The sequence below is a fragment of the Bombina bombina genome, chromosome 1, assembly GCF_027579735.1.
Source record: "Bombina bombina isolate aBomBom1 chromosome 1, aBomBom1.pri, whole genome shotgun sequence".
NCBI classification, from domain to species: Eukaryota; Metazoa; Chordata; class Amphibia; order Anura; family Bombinatoridae; genus Bombina; species Bombina bombina.
Window position 1 is genome coordinate 579,674,161 of NC_069499.1, and position 18,790 is coordinate 579,692,950.

The 18,790-nt window shown below is 41.4% G+C and overlaps 1 protein-coding gene across 2 annotated transcripts in view; it reads right to left on the reverse strand.

Annotated features, from left to right (window-relative positions):
• Positions 1-18,790, reverse strand: part of LOC128645667 (uncharacterized) — a 148,449-nt gene that overhangs the window by 110,017 nt on the left and 19,642 nt on the right. For both annotated transcript variants that reach the window (XM_053698819.1, XM_053698820.1), the window contains one exon: positions 18,318-18,680. In XM_053698819.1, coding sequence (XP_053554794.1) covers positions 18,318-18,546 — 229 coding nt within the window. In that variant the 5' untranslated portion in view covers positions 18,547-18,680. The remainder of the gene's footprint in view (positions 1-18,317; positions 18,681-18,790) is intronic.

Consider the following 18,790-nt stretch of genomic DNA (forward strand, 5'->3'; position numbering starts at 1 on the left):
AACGCACCGAAAACCACCGCAAACAGTCCATTTGCCCAACCACGAGATCAATAGATTTGATAGATAGATCCATAGATTACATACATAGATCAATAGATGCAATATACATTTGATAGATACCAATTACATAGATCAAAAGATGCAATATACAATTCATAGATACGAATTACATAGATCAAAAGATGCAATTTACATTTGATAGTTAGATACGAATGACATGGATCAAAAGATGCAATATACATTTGATAGATACGAATTACATCAATAGATGTAATATACATTTGCTAGATACGAATTACATAGATCAAAAGATGCAATATACATTTGATAGATATTAATTACATAGATCAATCGATGCAATATACATTTGATACATACAAATTCCATAGATCAATAGATACAATATACATTTGATAGATACGAATTGCATAGATCAATAGATGCAATATACATTTGATAGATACGAATTACATAGATCAAAAGATGCAATATACATTTGATAGATACGAATTACATAGATCAAATTTACATTTGTTAGATACGAATTACATAGATCAAAAGATGCAATATACATTTGATAGATACGAATTACATGGATCAAAAGATGCAATATACATTTGATAGATACGAATTACATGGATCAAAAGATGCAATATACATTTGATAGATACGATTTACATCAATAGATGCAATATACATTTGATAGATACGAATTACATAGATCAAAAGATGCAATATACATTAGATAGATATGAATTACATAAATCAATAGATGCAATATACATTTGATATATACCAATTACATAGATCAATAGATGCAATATACATTTGATAGATATGAACTGCATAGATCAATAGATGCAATATACATTTGATAGATACCAATTACATAGATCAAAAGATGCAATATACATTTGATAGATACAAATAAGATCGATCAAAAGATGCAATTTACATTTGATAGATACGAATTGCATAGATCAATAGATGCAATATACATTTGATAGATACGATTAGATCGATTTGATAGATAAATAGCTAATTTGAAAGATATATAATTTCACAGACTGCGAATTACAAAGACGTGCCTTCTGGCACCCATGGTAAGGTTACTTCCTTTTGCACAATCGAGTATACCAGTTGCAGAGGTTCTGACCCTGCATTCTGGCTGCACCTCTCCCTGCAAGAGAGATCTGTTACAGAGTCTGTGGGCCTGTATGCAAAGAGCTGGCCTGCCTGAAAGGATCAGCAAGGCAGATCAAAAGATGCAATATACATTTGATAGATAAGAAATACAGAGATCGATAGATGCAATATATATTTGATAGATACGATTGATAGTTAGATAGATTAGATAGATTGATAGATTAGATAGATAAATAGATAGATAGATTTGATAGATATATAATTTCAATGACAGAGTATTACAAGACGTGCGGTCTGGGACCCGTGGTGTGTTAAGTACTAAGTAGTACTATTCTTAGCAGTTTAATACCTGTTACTCCCCCTATCGGGGGAGGTCTATATCCATAGATTACATAGATCAATAGATGCAATATACATTTGATAGATACCAATTACATAGATCAAAAGATGCAATACACATTTGATAGATACGAATTACATAAATCCAAAGATGCAATTAACATTTGATAGATATGAATTAAATAGATCAAAAGATGCAATATACATTTGTTAGATACGAATTACATTGATCAATAGATGCAATATACATTTGATACATACGAATTGCATATATCAATAGATGCAATATACATTTGATAGATACGATTAGATAGATTTGATAGATAAATAGCTAATTTGAAAGATATATCATTTGACAGACTGCGAATTACAAAGACGTGCGGTCTGGCACCCATGGTTAGGTTACTTCCTTTGCACAATCAAGTATACCAGTTGCAGAGGTTCTGACCCTGCATTCTGGCTGCACCTCTAACCTGCAAGAGAGATCTGTTACAGAGTCTGTGGGCCTGTATGCAAAGAGCTGGCCTGCCTGAAAGGAGCAGCAAGGCAGATCAAAAGATGCAATATACATTTGATAGATAAGAAATACAAAGATTGATAGATGCAATATATATTTGATAGATACGATTGATAGTTAGATAGATTAGATAGATTGATAGATTAGATAGATAAATAGATAGATAGATTTGATAGATATATAATTTCAATGACAGAGTATTACAAGACGTGCGGTCAGGGAACCATGGTAAGGTTACTTCCTTTTGCACAATCAAGTATACCAGTTGCAGAGGTTCTGACCCTGCATTATGGCTGCACCTCTCCCTAAAAGAGGGATCTGTTACAGAGTCTGTGGGCCTGTATGCAAAGAGCTGCCTTGCCTGAAAGGAGCAGCAAGGCAGATCAAATGATGCAATATACATTTGATAGATAAGAAATACAGAGATTGATAGATGCAATATATATTTGATAGATACGATTGATAGTTAGATAGATTAGATAGATAGATAGATAGATAGATTAGATAGATAAATAGATAGATAGATTTGATAGATATATAATTTCAATGACAGAGTATAACAATAAGACATGCGGGCTGAGACCCATGGTTAGGTTACTTCCTTTTGCATAATCGAGTACAGGTTGGGGTCCGGGATTGCCTTTTTGTGCTGTTTGATTCTTTCAGGTATACCATTTGCCGAGGTTCTGACTCTGCATTCTGGCTGCACCTCTCTCTGCAAGAGAGATCTGTTACAGAGTCTGTGGGCCTGTATGCAAAAAGCTGGCCTGCCTGAAAGGAGCAGCAAGGCAGAGGGATCGATTCATGCCTATAAGAAACCAGAGGGCACGATACCTGCTGGAAGTGTGCAGTGAGGCAGAGGGATCTATTCCTGCCTAGAAGCAGACAGGCAGAGGGGACGCTACCTGCCTGGGAGCCCACTGAGACCAGCCCAGCTGGGGGAGATACAGCCGCTGGCTTGACCCCGGTCTCAGCCACGATAGCCCTGGTCCCACTATTTGGAGGCAGAGGGATCAATTCCTGCCAAGAAGCAGCCTGGCAGGGGGATTTATTCCTGCCTAGAAGCAGACAGGCAGAGGGGACGATACCTGCCAAGAAAGAGATGCAGTGCAGAGGATGCTACCTGACTGGGAGTCCACTGAGACCAGCCCAGCTGCGGGAGATACACCCGCTGGCTTGACCCCGGTCTCAGCAACTATATCTCTGGTCCCACTATACGGTGGCCACCCCTGGGTTTGGACAGAGGAAGGGAGACCCCCTAGTGGAGTAACGCTACATCCGTGAGATGCAAAAAGATGTTTGGACACCCAGTACAGGTCGTTCTCCTTCAGCCTTTTTATACGAGGGTCCCCGACCCTCAACAGGCACAACAGCATGAAATACCACATATGCCATCCTTTTGCACAATAGAGTACATGTATGGCATTGATTTTAGGAAGCCGGAAATAATTTTTTGGAACCGGGAGATGGAAAAAGATACTTGGACACCCAGTACAGGTCGTTCTCTTTCAGCCTTTTTATACGGGTGTCCCCAACCCTCAACAGGCACAACAGCATGAAACACCACATATGCCATCCTTTTGCACAATAGAGTACCGTTATGGCATTGATTTTAGGAACCCGGCGATAATTTTTAGGAACCGGGAGATGGAAAAAGATGCTTTGACACCCAGTGCAGGTCGTTGTCCTTCAGCCTTCTTATACGAGGGTCCCCGACCCTCAACAGGCACAACAGCATGAAATACCACATATGCCATCCTTTTGCACAATAGAGTACAGGGATGGCATTGATTTTAGAAACCCGGAGATAATTTTTAGGAACTGGGAGATGGAAAAAGATGCTTGGACACCCAGTACAGGTCGTTCTCTTTCAGTCTTTTTATACGTGGGTCCAGGACCCTCAACAGAAACAACAGCATGAAACACCACATATGCCATCCTTTTGAACAATAGAGTACAGGTATGGCATCGATTTTAGAAACCTGGAGATAATTTTTAGGAACCGGGAAATTGAACAAAAAACATGCTTGCACACCCAGTACACTTCTTTCTCCTTCAGCCTTTTTATACGAGGGTCCCGGACTCAACAGAAACAACAGCATGAAACACCGCATATGCCATCCTTTTGAACAATAGAGTACAGGTATGGCATCGATTTTAGAAACCCAGAGATAATTTTTAGGAACCGGGAAATTGAACAAAAAACATGCTTGGACACCCAGTACACTTCGTTCTACTTCTGCCTTTTTATACGAGGGTCCCGGACCCTCAACAGAAACAACAGCATGAAACACCACATATGCCATCCTTTTGAACAATCCAGTGCAGGTATGGCATCGATTTTAGGAACCCGGAGATAATTTTTAGGAACCGGGAGATGGAAAAAGATGCTTGGACAACCAGTACAGTTCGTTCTCCTTCAGCCTTTTTATACGAGGGTCCAGGACCCTCAACAGAAACAACAGCATGAAACACCACATATGCCATCCTTTTGAACAATAGAGTACAGGTATGGCATCGATTTTAGAAACCCGGAGATAATTTTTAAGAACCGGGAAATTGAACAAAAAACATGCTTGTACACCCAGTACACTTCTTTCTCCTTCAGCCTTTTTATACGAGGGTCCCGGACCCTCAACAGAAACAACAGCATTAAACACCACATATGCCATCCTTTTGAATAATCCAGTACAGGTATGGCATCAATTTTAGAAACCCAGAGATAATTTTTAGGAACCAGGAAATTGAACAACAAACATGCTTGTACACCCAGTACACTACTTTCTCCTTCAGCCTTTTTATACGAGGGTCCCGGACCCTCAACATAAACAACAGCATGAAACAAAACATATGCCATCCTTTTGAATAATCCAGTACAGGTATCGCATCGATTTTAGAAACCTGGAGATAATTTTTAGGAACCGGGAAATTGAACAAAAAACATGCTTGGACACCCAGTACAATTCGTTCTCCGTCAGCCTTTTTATACGAGGGTCCAGGACCCTCAACAGAAACAACAGCATGAAACACCACATATGCCATCCTTTTGAATAATCCAGTACAGGTATGGCATCGATTTGAGGAACCCAGAGATAATTTTTAGGAACCGGGAGATGTAAAAAGATGCTTGGACAACCAGTAGACTTCGTTCTCCTTCAGCCTTTTTATACAATGGTCCCAGACCCTCAACAGAAACAACAGCATGAAACACCACATATGCCATCCTTTTGAACAATCCAGTACAGGTATGGCATCGATTTTAGGAACCCGGAGATAATTTTTAGGAACCGAGAGATGGAAAAAGATGCTTGGACAACCAGTACAGGTCGTTCTCCTTCAGCCTTTTTATACGAGGGTCCCAGACCCTCAACAGAAACAACAGCATGAAACAACACATATGCCATCCTTTTGAATAATCCAGTACAGGTATGGCATCGATTTTAGAAACCCAGAGATAATTTTTAGGAACCGGGAAATTGAACAAAAAACATGCTTGGACACCCAGTACACTTCGTTCTCCTTCAGCCTTTTATTACGAGGGTCCCGGACCCTCAACAGAAACAACAGCATGAAACACCACATATGCCATCCTTTTGAATAATCCAGTACAGGTATGGCATCGATTTTAGGAACCCAGAGATCATTTTTAGGAACCAGGAGATGGGAAAAGATGCTTAGACAACCAGTAGACTTCGTTCTCCTTCAGCCTTTTTATACGAGGGTCCAGGACCCTCAACAGAAACATCAGCATTAAACACCACATATGCAATCCTTTTGAATAATCCAGTACAGGTATGGCATCGATTTTAGGAACCCGGAGATAATTTTTAGGAACTGGGAGTTGGAAAAAGATGCTTGGACAACCAGTAGACTTCGTTCTCCTTCAGCCTTTTTATACGAGGGTCCCAGACCCTTAACAGAAACAACAGCATTAAACACCACATATGCCATCCTTTTGAAAAATCCAGTACAGGAATGGCATCGATTTTAGGAACCCAGAGATAATTTTTAGGAACAGGGAGATGGAAAAAGATGCTTGGACAACCAGTACATGTCGTTCTCCTTCAGCCTTTTTATACAAGGGTCCAGGACTCTCAACAGAACCAACAGCATGAAACACCACATATGCCATCCTTTTCAACAATAGAGTACAGGTATGGCATCGATTTTAGAAAGCTGGAGATAATTTTTAGGAACCGGGAAATTGAACAAAAAACCTGCTTGGACACCCAGTACACTTCTTTCTCCTTCAGCCTTTTTATACGAGGGTCCCGGACCCTCAACAGAAACAACAGCATGAAACACCACATATGCCATCCTTTTGAATAATCCAGTACAGGTATGGCATCGATTTTAGAAACCCGGAGATAATTTTTAGGAACCGGGAAATTGAACAAAAAACATGCTTGGACACCCAGTACACTTCGTTCTCCTTCAGCCTTTTTATACGAGGGTCCCAGACCCTCAACAGAAACAACAGCATGAAACACCACATATGCCATCCTTTTGAATAAACCAGTACAGGTATGGCATCGATTTTAGGAACCCAGAGATAATTTTTAGGAACCGGGAGATGGCAAAAGGTGCTTGGACAACCAGTACAGGTCGTTCTCCTTCAGCCTTTTTATACGAGGGTCCAGGACCCTCAACAGAAACAACAGCATGAAACACCACATATGCCATCCTTTTGAACAATCGAGTACAGGTATGGCATCGATTTTAGGAACCCAGAGATAATTTTTAGGAACCGGGAGATGGAAAAGATGCTTGGACACCCAGTACAGGTTGTTCTCCTTCAGCCTTTTTATACGAGGGTCCAGGAGGACCCTCAACAGAAACAACAGCATGGAACACCACATATGCCATCCTTTTGAAAAATAGAGTACAGGTATGGCTTCCATTTTAGGAACCAGGAGATAATTTTTAGGAACCGGGAAATTGAACAAAAAACGTGCTTGGACACCCAGTACAGGTCGTTCTCCTTCAGCCTTTTTATACGATGGTCCACGACCCTCAACAGGCACAATAGCATGAAACACCACATATGCCATCCTTTTGCACAATAGAGTACAGGTATGGCATAAATTTTAGGAACCCGGAGATAATTTTTAGGAACCGGGAAATTGAACAAAAAACGTGCTTGTACAACCAGTACAGGTCGTTCTTCTTCAGCCTTTTTATACGATGGTCAACGACCCTCAACAGGCACAACAGCATGAAACACCACATATGCCATCCTTTTGCACAATAGATTACAGATATGGAATTGATTTTAGGAACCCGGAGATAATTTTGAGGAACCGGGAAAATGAACAAAAAACATGCTCGGACACCCAGTACAGGTCGTTTTCCTTCAGCCTTTTTATACGATGGTCCACAACCCTCAACAGGCACAACAGCATGAAACACCACATATGCCATCCTTTTGCATGATAGATTACAGATATGGCATTGATTTTAGGAACCCGGAGATAATTTTTAGGAACCGGGAAATTGAACAAAAAACATGCTTGGACACCCAGTGCAAGTCGTTTTCCTTCAGCCTTTTTATACAATGGTCCACGACCCTCAACAGGCACAACAGCATGAAACACCACATATGACATCCTTTTGCACAATCGAGTACAGGTATGGCATCGTTTTTAGGAACCCATAGATAATTTTTCGGAACCGTGAGATGGAAAAAGATGCTTGGTCGGTCCTCCTACTTCAAATTTGGGGCACTGCGCGTGCAATCTACTGTGCCACCTGATATGAGTGGTGTGTTAATGAGTACTATTCTTAACAGTTTCATTACTGTTATGTGCCTTTTTTTGTTTTGGGTTTTGTAGCCACAGTGCAGCACCAGAGGCCAGAAAAATTAGGCATGTCCAAATGCCTGAAAAATTCGGTATTGTTGCAGCCGCTGCTGTAGCAGCGGCCAGAAAAATTGATGTTTGTAAAACAGTTAGAAAGTGCCATAAAACATTATGGCTTGAACACTAGTTGTTGGCGGATAAGTCACACAAGTCATCCGGCATTCTAAGAAAAAATACGGCAGCATGTGTACCATTTGTAGCCCAAGGCAGCTCATCTCATCATCAGGCCTTTTTTACTCAAATGCATCGCCCAATGTCAGTCCCTTTGGGATCCATCCCTCCTTCATTTTAATAAAGGTGAGATAATCAAGACTTTTTTGACCTAGGCGACTACTCTTCTCAGTGACAAAACCTCCTGCTGCACTGAAGGTCCTTTCTGACAGGACACTTGAAGCGGGGCAGGCCAGAAGTTCGATTGCAAATTGGGATAACTCAGGCCACAGGTCAAGCCTGCACACCCAGTAGTCAAGGGGTCCATTGCTCCTCAGAGTGTTGAGATCCACAGTTAATGCTAGGTAGTCTGCTACCTGTCGGTTGAGTCTTTCTCTGAGGCTGGATCCCGAAAGGCTCTGGCGATGCATAGGAGTTAAAAAGGTCCGCATGTCCTCCATCAACAACACATCTGTAAAGTGTCCTGTCCTTGCCGCCGTGGTCGTGGAGGAGGAGGAGGATTACTTTCATCTCTTCCCCTGTTAGATTACTGTTGTGCTGTGACATCACCCTTATACGCTGTGTAAAGCATAGTTTTTAATTTATTTTGGAACTGCTCCATCCTTTCCGACTTGCGGGAATTTGGTAAAATTTCAGTCACTTTATGCTTATACCGGGGGTCTAGTAGTGTGGACACCCAGTACAGGTCGTTCTCCTTCAGCTTTTTTATACGAGGGTCCCTCAACAGGCACAACAGCATGAAAGACCCCGTTTGCACAAGGTTGGATGCTGAGCTAATCATGTCCCGTTCCTCGTCCTCACTGATGTCACTGAAGGTATCTTCTTCCCCCAGCCACATACAACACCACAGGTACCAGATAGGTGACAGCAACGAGCACCCTGGGATGCCTGTTGTACTTGGTCTTCCTCCTCCTCCTCAAAGCCACATTCCTCCTCTGACTCCTCTTCCTCACAATCCTCTTCCTGCATTGCTGCAGGTCCAAGGCTGTTTCTGGTGGTGATGGACACCACAACTCTTCCTCTTCCTCTTCACACTCATCTATGGCCTGATCCAGCACTCTTTGCAGGGCACGCTCCGGGAAGAAAACAAATGGTATGATGTCGCTGATGGTGCCTTCGGTGTGACTGACAAGGTTTGTCACCTCCTCAAAAGGACGCATGAGCCTACAGGCATTGCGCATGAGCGTCTAGTAATTTGGAAAAAAAATCCCCAGCTCCCCAGAGGCTGTCCTAGCACCCCGGTCATACAAATACTCGTTAACAGCTTTTTCTTGTTGGAGCAGGCGGTCGAACATTAGGAGTGTTGAATTCCAATGTGTCGGGCTGTCGCAAATCAAGTGCCTCACTGGCAGGTTGTTTCGACGCTGGATATCGGACAAGTGCGCCATGGCCATGTAGGAACACCTGAAATGGCCACACACCTTCCTGGCCTGCTTCAGGATGTCCTGTAAGCCTGGGTACTTATGCACAAAGCATTGTACAATCAGATTACACACATGTGCCATGCACGGCACATGTGTCAACTTGCCCAATTTCAATGCCGCCACCAAATTACTTCCATTGTCAGAAACAACCTTGCCAATCTCCAGTTGGTGCGGAGTCAGCCTCTGATCCACCTGTGCGTTCAGGGCGGACAGGAGTGCTGGTGCGGTGTGACTCTCGGCTTTCATGCAAGTCAACCTCAAGATGGCGTGACACTGCCATATCCGGGATGTTGAATAGTACCTGGGGAGCTGGGGGGGGTGCCGTTGATGTGGAGCAAGACGCAGCAGCAGAAGAGGACTCAGCCGAGGAAAAGGTTATGGAAGAGAATGGAGTAGGAGGAGTAGAGGAGGTAGAAGCAGGCCTGCCTGCAAGTCGTGGCGGTGTCATCAACTCCTCTGCAGAGCAACGCATTCCATGCTTGTCAGCCTTCAGCAGGTTTACCCAATGCGCAGTGTAGGTGATATACCTGCCCTGACCATGCTTTGCAGACCAGCTATCAGTGGTCATATGGACCCTTGCCCCAATGCTGTGTGCCAGACATGCCATTACTTCCTTTCGCACAATCGAGTACAGGTTTGGGATTGCCTTTTGTGAAAAGAAATTTCGGCCAGGTACCTTCCACTGCGGTGTCCCAATAGATACACATTTTTTGAAAGCCTCAGACTCCACCAGCTTGTATGGTAAAAGCTGGTGGGCTAAGAGTTCAGACAAGCCAGCTGTCAGACGCCGGGCAAGGGGGTGACTTTGGGAAATTGGCTTCTTACGCTCAAACATGTTCTTGACGGACACCTGACTGTGGGCAGATGACCAGGAACTGCTACGTAAGAGAGACTGAGTGGAGGATGGTTGAGAGGGGGCAAGGAGGACAGCAGTGGTTGATGTGGCTGAAGATGCTGGACCAGGAGGAGGAGGGCGGCTTTGAGTTTGTGTGCTGTTTCTACTCATGTGTTCTTCCCATCGGCGTTTGTGATGTGAGATCATGTGCCTTCGCAAAGCAGTTGTACCTAGGTGGGTGTTGGACTTCCCACGATTCAGTTTCTTTTGGCACAGGTTGCAAATGGCATCGCTGTTGTCAGAGGCAGACACACAAAAAAAATGCCACACTGCTGAGCTCTGCAATGACGGCATTCTGGTGGTGTCAACAGCATGCGTTGATTGGCGTGCTGTCTGGCTGACCCCGTGTGCCGATGCATGCTGTCTGACTGTGCCACTAGCTCCTTGCGACGACCTCCCCCTGCTTCCAACTCGTCTCCTCCTCCTCCTCTCTGTCTCCCCATCTGAACTTTCCCCCTCTTCTTCTTCTCTTCTAGCGGGCACCCACGTGACATCCACGGACACATCATCATCAACCGCTTCACTTGTATCTGACACATCAACAAAGGAAGCAGCAGTGGGTACAACATCATCATCATCATCATCACACCATATGTCCATGTCTGTAATGCTGCCTGACTGAGACATATCACTGTTATCTACATCCTCTGTCAATGATGGTTGCGCATCACTCATTTCTTCCAACTGATGTGCCAATAACTCCTCTGACAGATCAAGTGAAGCGGCTGTGGTGCTAGTGTTGGTAGTGGCGACAGGCGGGCGAGTGGCACTGGTCACTTGAGAGGTGCCCAAAGCACAGCTGGAGGTGGATGGTGCGTCAAGGTTAGGACTAGGAGCGGAAGCTGTAGAAGATTGGGTGTCCTGTGTTAGCCATTCAACTAGGTCCTCCTCAGAACTGTTCACGTCCCTGGCACAAGGACTCTGAACACTGTGCATAGTTGTAGGGTCTTAGGGAATCACAGCAACACGACCACAATGGCACCTGCGGGGTGGCCTGCCTCTGCCTGTCATTTTTTTAAAAATGTACACTTACAATACTATTAAACAAATTATGAGTGGTGGCACTGGGCTAGTGGGCACAGTATACGCTGTGAGCCTGACACAAAAAAGCAGACTGATGTTTCAAAGTCAATGTATTTTTTAAATATTAAAAATACTGTGACAACAAAAATGAGTGGTGCCACTAACTTGGCAAGTGGCCCTGGCACACACGCTGGCAGGCAGGCAACTTCAATTAGATTACTATAGTAGACTGATGTTTCACAGTCAAAAAATTTTTTTTATTAAATATTTAAAATACTGTTATAACAAATATGAGTGGTGGCACTAGTTGGCAAGTGGGCCTGGCACACACGCTGGCAGGCAGGCAACTGCAATTCAAATGCACTAGCAGACTGATGATTCACAGTCAAAAAAGTTTTTATTTTTAATATTTATACTGCTGTTATAACAAATATGATTGGTGGCACTAGTTGGCTAGTGGGCCTGGCACACATGCTGGCAGGCAGGACACTGCAATTCAATTGCACTAGAACACTGATGATTAACAGTCAAAAAAGTTTTTATTTTTAATATTTATACTGCTGTTATAACAAATATGATTGGTGGCACTAGTAGGCAAGTGGGCCTGGCACACACGCTGGCAGGCAAGCAACTGCAATTCAATTGCACTAGCAGACTGATGATTCACAGTCAAAAAAGTTTTTATTTTAAATATTTTCAAAACTGTTATAACAAATATGATTGGTGGCAATAGTTGGCAAGTGGGCCTGGCACACACGCTGGAAGGCAACTTCAATTAGATTACACTAGCAGACTGATGTTTCACAGTCAAAATTTTTTTTTTTTAAATATTTACACTACTGTTCTAACAAATATGATTGGTGGCACTAGTTGGCAAGTGGGCCTGGCACACACGCTGGGAGGAAGGCAACTGCAATTAGATTACACTAGCTGACTGATGTTTCACAGTCAAAAAAGTTTTTATTTTAAATATTTACAATACTGTTATAGCAAATATGATTGGTGGCACTAGTTGGCAAGTGGGCCTGGCACACACGCTGGCAGGCAGGCAACTGCAATTCAATTGCACTAGCAGACTGATGATTCAAAGTCAAAAATGTTTTTATTTTAAATATTTTCAAAAACTGTTATAACAAATATGATTGGTGGCAACAGTTGGCAAGTGGGCCTGGCACACACGCTGGCAGGCAGGCAACTTCAATTAGATTACACTAGCAGACTGATGTTTCACAGTCAAAAAATATTTTTTTAAAAATATTTACACTACTGTTATAACAAATATGATTGGTGGCACTAGTTGGCAAGTGGGCCTGGCACACACGCTGGCAGGCAGGCAACTGCAATTCAATTGCACTAGCACACTGATGATTCACAGTCAAAAAAGTTTTTATTTTAAATATTTTCAAAACTGTTATAACAAATATGATTGGTGGCAATAGTTGGCAAGTGGGCCTGGCACACACGCTGGCAGGCAGGCAACTTCAATTAGATTACACTAGCAGACTGATGTTTCACAGTCAAAAAAGTTTTTTTTTAAATATTTACACTACTGTTATAACAAATATTATTGGTGGCACTAGTTGGCAAGTGGGCCTGGCACACACGCTGGCAGGCAGGCAACTGCAATTAGATTACACTAGCAGACTGATGATTCACAGTCAAAAAAGTTTTTATTTTAAATATTTACAATACTGTTATAACAAATATGATTGGTGGCACTAGTTGGCTAGTGGGCCTGGCACACACGCTGGCAGGCAGGAAACTGCATTTCAATTGCACTAGCAGACTGATGATTCACAGTCAAAAATGTTTTTATTTTAAATATTTACAATACAGGCAACTGCAATTCAATTGCACTAGCAGACTGATGATTCACAGTCAAAAAAAGTTTTTATTTTAAATATTTTCAAAACTGTTAAAACAAATATGATTGGTGGCAATAGTTGGCAAGTGAGCCTGGCACACGCACTGGCAGGCAGGCAACTTCAATTAGATTACACTAGCAGACTGATGTTTCACAGTCAAAAATTTTTTAAAAAAAATATTTACACTGCTGTTCTAACAAATATGATTGGTGGCACTAGTTGGCAAGTGGGCCTGGCACACACACTGGGAGGAAGGCAACTGCAATTAGATTACACTAGATGACTGATGTTTCACAGTCAAAAAAGTTTTTATTTTAAATATTTACAATACTTTTATAACAAATATGATTGGTGGCACTAGTTGGCAAGTGGGCCTGGCACACACGCTGGCAGGCAGGCAACTGCAATTCAATTGCACTAGCAGACTGATGATTCACAGTCAAAAAAGTTTTTATTTTAAATATTTACACTACTGTTATAACAAATATGATTGGTGGCACTAGTTGGCAAGTGGGCCTGGCACACACGCTGGCAGGCAGGCAACTGCAATTCAATTGCACTAGCAAACTGATGATTCACAGTCAAAAAAAGTTTTTATTTTAAATATTTTCAAAACTGTTATAACAAATATGATTGGTGGCAATAGTTGGCAAGTGGGTCTGGCACACATGCTGGCAGGCAGGCAACTTCAATTAGATTACACTAGCAGACTGATGTTTCACAGTCAAAAAAGTTTTTTTTTAAATATTTACACTACTGTTATAACAAATATTATTGGTGGCAATAGTTGGCAAGTGGGCCTAGCACACACGTTGGCAGACAGGCAACTGCAATTAGATTACACTAGCAGACTGATGATTCACAGTCAAAAAAGTTTTTATTTTAAATATTTGCAATACTGTTATAACAAATATGATTGGTGGCACTAGTTGGCTAGTGGGCCTGGCACACACGCTGGCAGGCAGGAAACTGCAATTCGATTGCACTAGCAGACTGATAATTCACAGTCAAAAATGTTTTTATTTTAAATATTTACAATACTGTTATAACAAATATGATTGGTGGCACTAGTTGGCAAGTGGGCCTAGCACACACACTGGCAGGCAGGCAACTGCAATTCAATTGCACTAGCAGACTGATGATTCACAGTTAAAAAAGTTTATATTTTAAATATTTACAATACTGTTATAACAAATATGATTGGTTGCTCTAGTTGGCTAGTGGGCCTGGCACACACGCTGGCAGGCAGGAAACTTCAATTCAATTGCACTATCAGACTGATGATTCACAGTCAAAAAAGTTTTTATTTTAAATATTTACAATACTGTTATAACAAATATGATTGGTGGCACTAGTTTGCAAGTGGGCCTGGCACACACGCTGGCAGGCAAGCAACTGCAATTCAATTGCACTAGCAGACTGATGATTCACAGTCAAAAAATGTTTTTATTTTAAATATTTTCAAAACTGTTATAACAAATATGATTGGTGGCAATAGTTGGCAAGTGAGCCTGGCACACACGCTGGGAGGAAGGCAACTGCAATTAGATTACACTAGATGACTGATGTTTCACAGTCAATTTTTTTTTTTAAATATTTACACTGCTGTTATAACAAATATGATTGGTGGCACTAGTTGGCAAGTGGGCCTGGCACACACGCTGGGAGGAAGGCAACTGCAATTAGATTACACTAGATGACTGATGTTTCACAGTCAAAAAAGTTTTTATTTTAAATATTTACAATACTTTTATAACAAATATGATTGGTGTCACTAGTTGGCAAGTGGGCCTGCCACACACTCGGGCAGGCAGGCAACTGCAATTCAATTGCACTAGCAGACTGATGATTCACAGTCAAAAAAGTTTTTATTTTAAATATTTACACTACTGTTATAACAAATATGATTCGTGGCACTAGTTGGAAAGTGGGCCTGGCACACAAGCTGGCAGACAGGCAACTGCAATTAAATAACACTAGCAGACTGATGTAAAAGGTTTTTTTTAAAAAAAGTTACACTAATGTTACAACAGATAGGAGTGGTGGCACTGAGGATAGAAGTAGGCACAGTATGTGCTGGCAGCCTAACACACATGCTGGCACTAGTGGCAGGCTGGCCTGGCAACTAAAATTAAATAACACTAGAAGACTGATGTAAAAGTTTTTTTTACAAAATGTAAACTAATGTTACACCATATAGGAGTGGTGGCACTGAGGATGGAAGTAGGCACAGTATATGCTGGCAGCCTGACACACAGGCTGGCACTAGTGGCAGCCAGGCTGGGCTGGCAACTAAAATTAAATAACACTAGAAGAGGACTGATGTAAAAAATTTCTTTTTTTTAAAATTTACACTAATGTTACACCAGATATAAGTGGTGGAAAACAGAGCTTTTAATCATAGTATATGATGTGGGCCTGACACACAGGCCTGATCGAAAATTAAATTAGATTACGCTAGCAAAATTATGTAAAAGTTTTTTTTTTTTTATTTAAAATAATGTTAACCAGATATCAGTGGTGGTACTGAAGAATTAATCACAGTATATGATGTGGGCCTGACACACAGGCCTGATAGAAAATTAAATTAAATTACACTAGCAAAATGATGTAAAAGTTTTTTTTTAAAAAATTTACACTAATGTTAAGCAGATATCAGAGGTGGCACAGAGCCATTAACCACAGTATATGCTGTGAGACTGACACACAGGCCTGATAGAAAATGAAATTAGATTACACTAGCAAAATGATGTAAAAGTTTTTTTTTTTATTTTACACTAATGTTACACCAGATATCAGTGGTGGCAGAGAGCAATTAATCACAGTATATGATGTGGGCCGTACAAACAGGCCTGATAGAAAATGAAATTAGATTACACTAGCAAAATAATGTAAAAGTTTTTTTTTTTTTAATTTACACTAATGTTACATCAGATATCAGTGGTGGCACAGAAGAATTAATCACAGTATATGCTGTGAGCCTCACACACAGGACTGATAGAAAATGAAATTAGATTACACTAGCAAAATAATGTAAAAGTGTTTTTTTTAAATTTACAATAATTTTACACCAGATATCAGTGGTGGCACAGAAGAATTAATCACAGTATATGCTGTGAGCCTCACACACAGGCCTGATGGAAAATGAAATTAGATTACACTAGCAAAATGATGTAAAAGTTTTTTTTTTTAAATTTACACTAATGATTGTTAAGCAGATATCGGTGGTGGCACAGAGCAATTAACCACAGAATATGCTGTAAACCTGACACACAGGCCTGATAGAAAATGAAATTAGATTACACTAGCAAAATGATTTAAAAGTTGTTTTTTTTTAAATTTACACTAATGTTAAGCAGATATCAGTGGTGGCACAGAGCAATTAACCACAGTATATGCTGTGTGAGCCTGACACACAGGCCTGATAGAAAATGAAATTAGATTACACTAGCAAAATGATTTAAAAGTTTTTTTTTTAAAATTTACACTAATGTTAAGCAGATATCAGTGGTGGCACTAATCACAGTATATGCTGTGAGCCTCACACACAGGCTGACAGCCAGGCAAATGCAAATAAAATTACAAATAAAAAAACAAAAAACGACTGAAGTTCTAGCCCTAAAAAGGGCTTTTTGGGCTGAAGTTCTAGCCCTAAAAAGGGCTTTTTGGGGTGCTGTCCTTACAGCAGAGATTAGATGAGTCCTTCAGGACTGTAGTGGACACTAAATACACTAGTCTAGCTATCTATTTCCCTATAATATCAGCAGCAGCAGCAGCAGCACTAAACCTCCTCTCACTAACAATGCAAGATCGTAATGAATCTAAAATGGCTGCTGCCCAGGAGCTGGGAGGGTCTGTGAGGGAGTGTCTGCTGCTGATTGGCTCAAATGTGTCTGCAGGCTGTGAGATACGGGGTCAAAGTTTCCTCAATGATGACGAATAGGTGGCGGATCGAACATCGCATATGTTCGCCCGCCGCGGCGAACGCGAACAAGCTAAGATCGCCGGGAACTGTTCTCCGGCTAACAGTTCGCGACATCACTATTTAGGAATATTACTTTGTTTAATTTAAATTATATTTATGTTAGGGGGGTGTTAAGGTTAGGGTTAGAGTTAGGTTTAGGGGTTAATAACTTTATTATAGTAGCGGCGACGGTGCGAGCGTGAGATTAGGGGTCAATAATTGTAGGTAAGTTGCGGCGATGTTAGGGAGGGCAGATTAGGGGTTATTACTATTTATTATAGTGTTTGCGCGGCGGTTTAGTGGTTAATACATTTATTATAGTGGCGGCGAGGTCCGGTCGGCAGATTAGGGGTTAATAAGTGCAGGTAAGGTAGCGGCGACGTTGGGGGGGCAGATTAGGGGTTAATAAATATAATATAGGGGTCGACGGTGTTAGGGGCAGCAGATTAGGGGTTCATAGGGATAATGTAGGTGGCGGCGGTGTCCGGATCGGCAGATTAGGGGTTAATAATATAATGCAGGTGTCAGCGATAGCGGGGACGGCAGATTAGGGGTTAATAAGTGTAAGGTTAGGGGTGTTTAGACTCGGGGTACATGTTAGGGTGTTAGGTGTAGACTTAGAGAGTTGTTCCCCATAGGAAACAATGGGGCTGCGTTAGGAGCTGAACGCTGCTTTTTTGCAGGTGTTAGGTTTTTTTTCAGCCCAAACTGCCCCATTGTTTCCTATGGGGATATCGTGCACGAGCACGTTTTAGCTGCGTACCGCTACCGTAAGCAACGCTGGTATTGAGGGTTGAAGTGGAGCTAAGTTAGGCTCAGCGCACCCTTTTTTGAGCCTAACGCAGCCCCTCAGACAACTCGAAATACCAGCATTGTTTGAAGGGTGCGTTGGGGAAAAAAGCAGCGTTAGCTACGCGGGTATTTACCGACAAAACTCTAAATCTAGGCGAAAGGATGTAATATAACAAATTGAATAGTACATATGACAATATAACATAAAACATATAATTTCCATTGAATTAGTGAATGCTATAAGGCAGACTGGGGTTTGCATTGCTTATTCATCAAAATGTTATATTGTTTTGCATTAACACAGTAAATACAAAAATACTTACAGGTGAAGTATCTCTCTATTAGCTCGGTCCTGTTAGAAACTCCATTTTGAGTAGAATTTTCAGATATTACTTCTGGAGGTGAATAATTGTCATGTGGTATATCAATATCTGCATCCCCACAATGGACTGCCACGTTGTGAAGCATACAGCACACAAGTATTATGTCATTTACTTTCTCTGGAGAATACAATAAAACACCACCTGTGCGGTCCAATGCACAAAAACGCATTTTCAAGACTCCAAATGTCCTCTCAACTGCACTCCGTGTACTTCTATGTGCTTCATTAAAATGAATTTCAGAATCTGGTTTTGGATTGGGGACAGGTGTTAAAAGCCATGGCCGACAAGGGTAGCCGCTATCAGCTATAAAAAAAGTAACATATAAATATAAGCACATTTGTAGAAAAGGACATATATACGTACAATGTGTAATATGTAATATACATTTATAACTATTATCAAGAAATTGCATT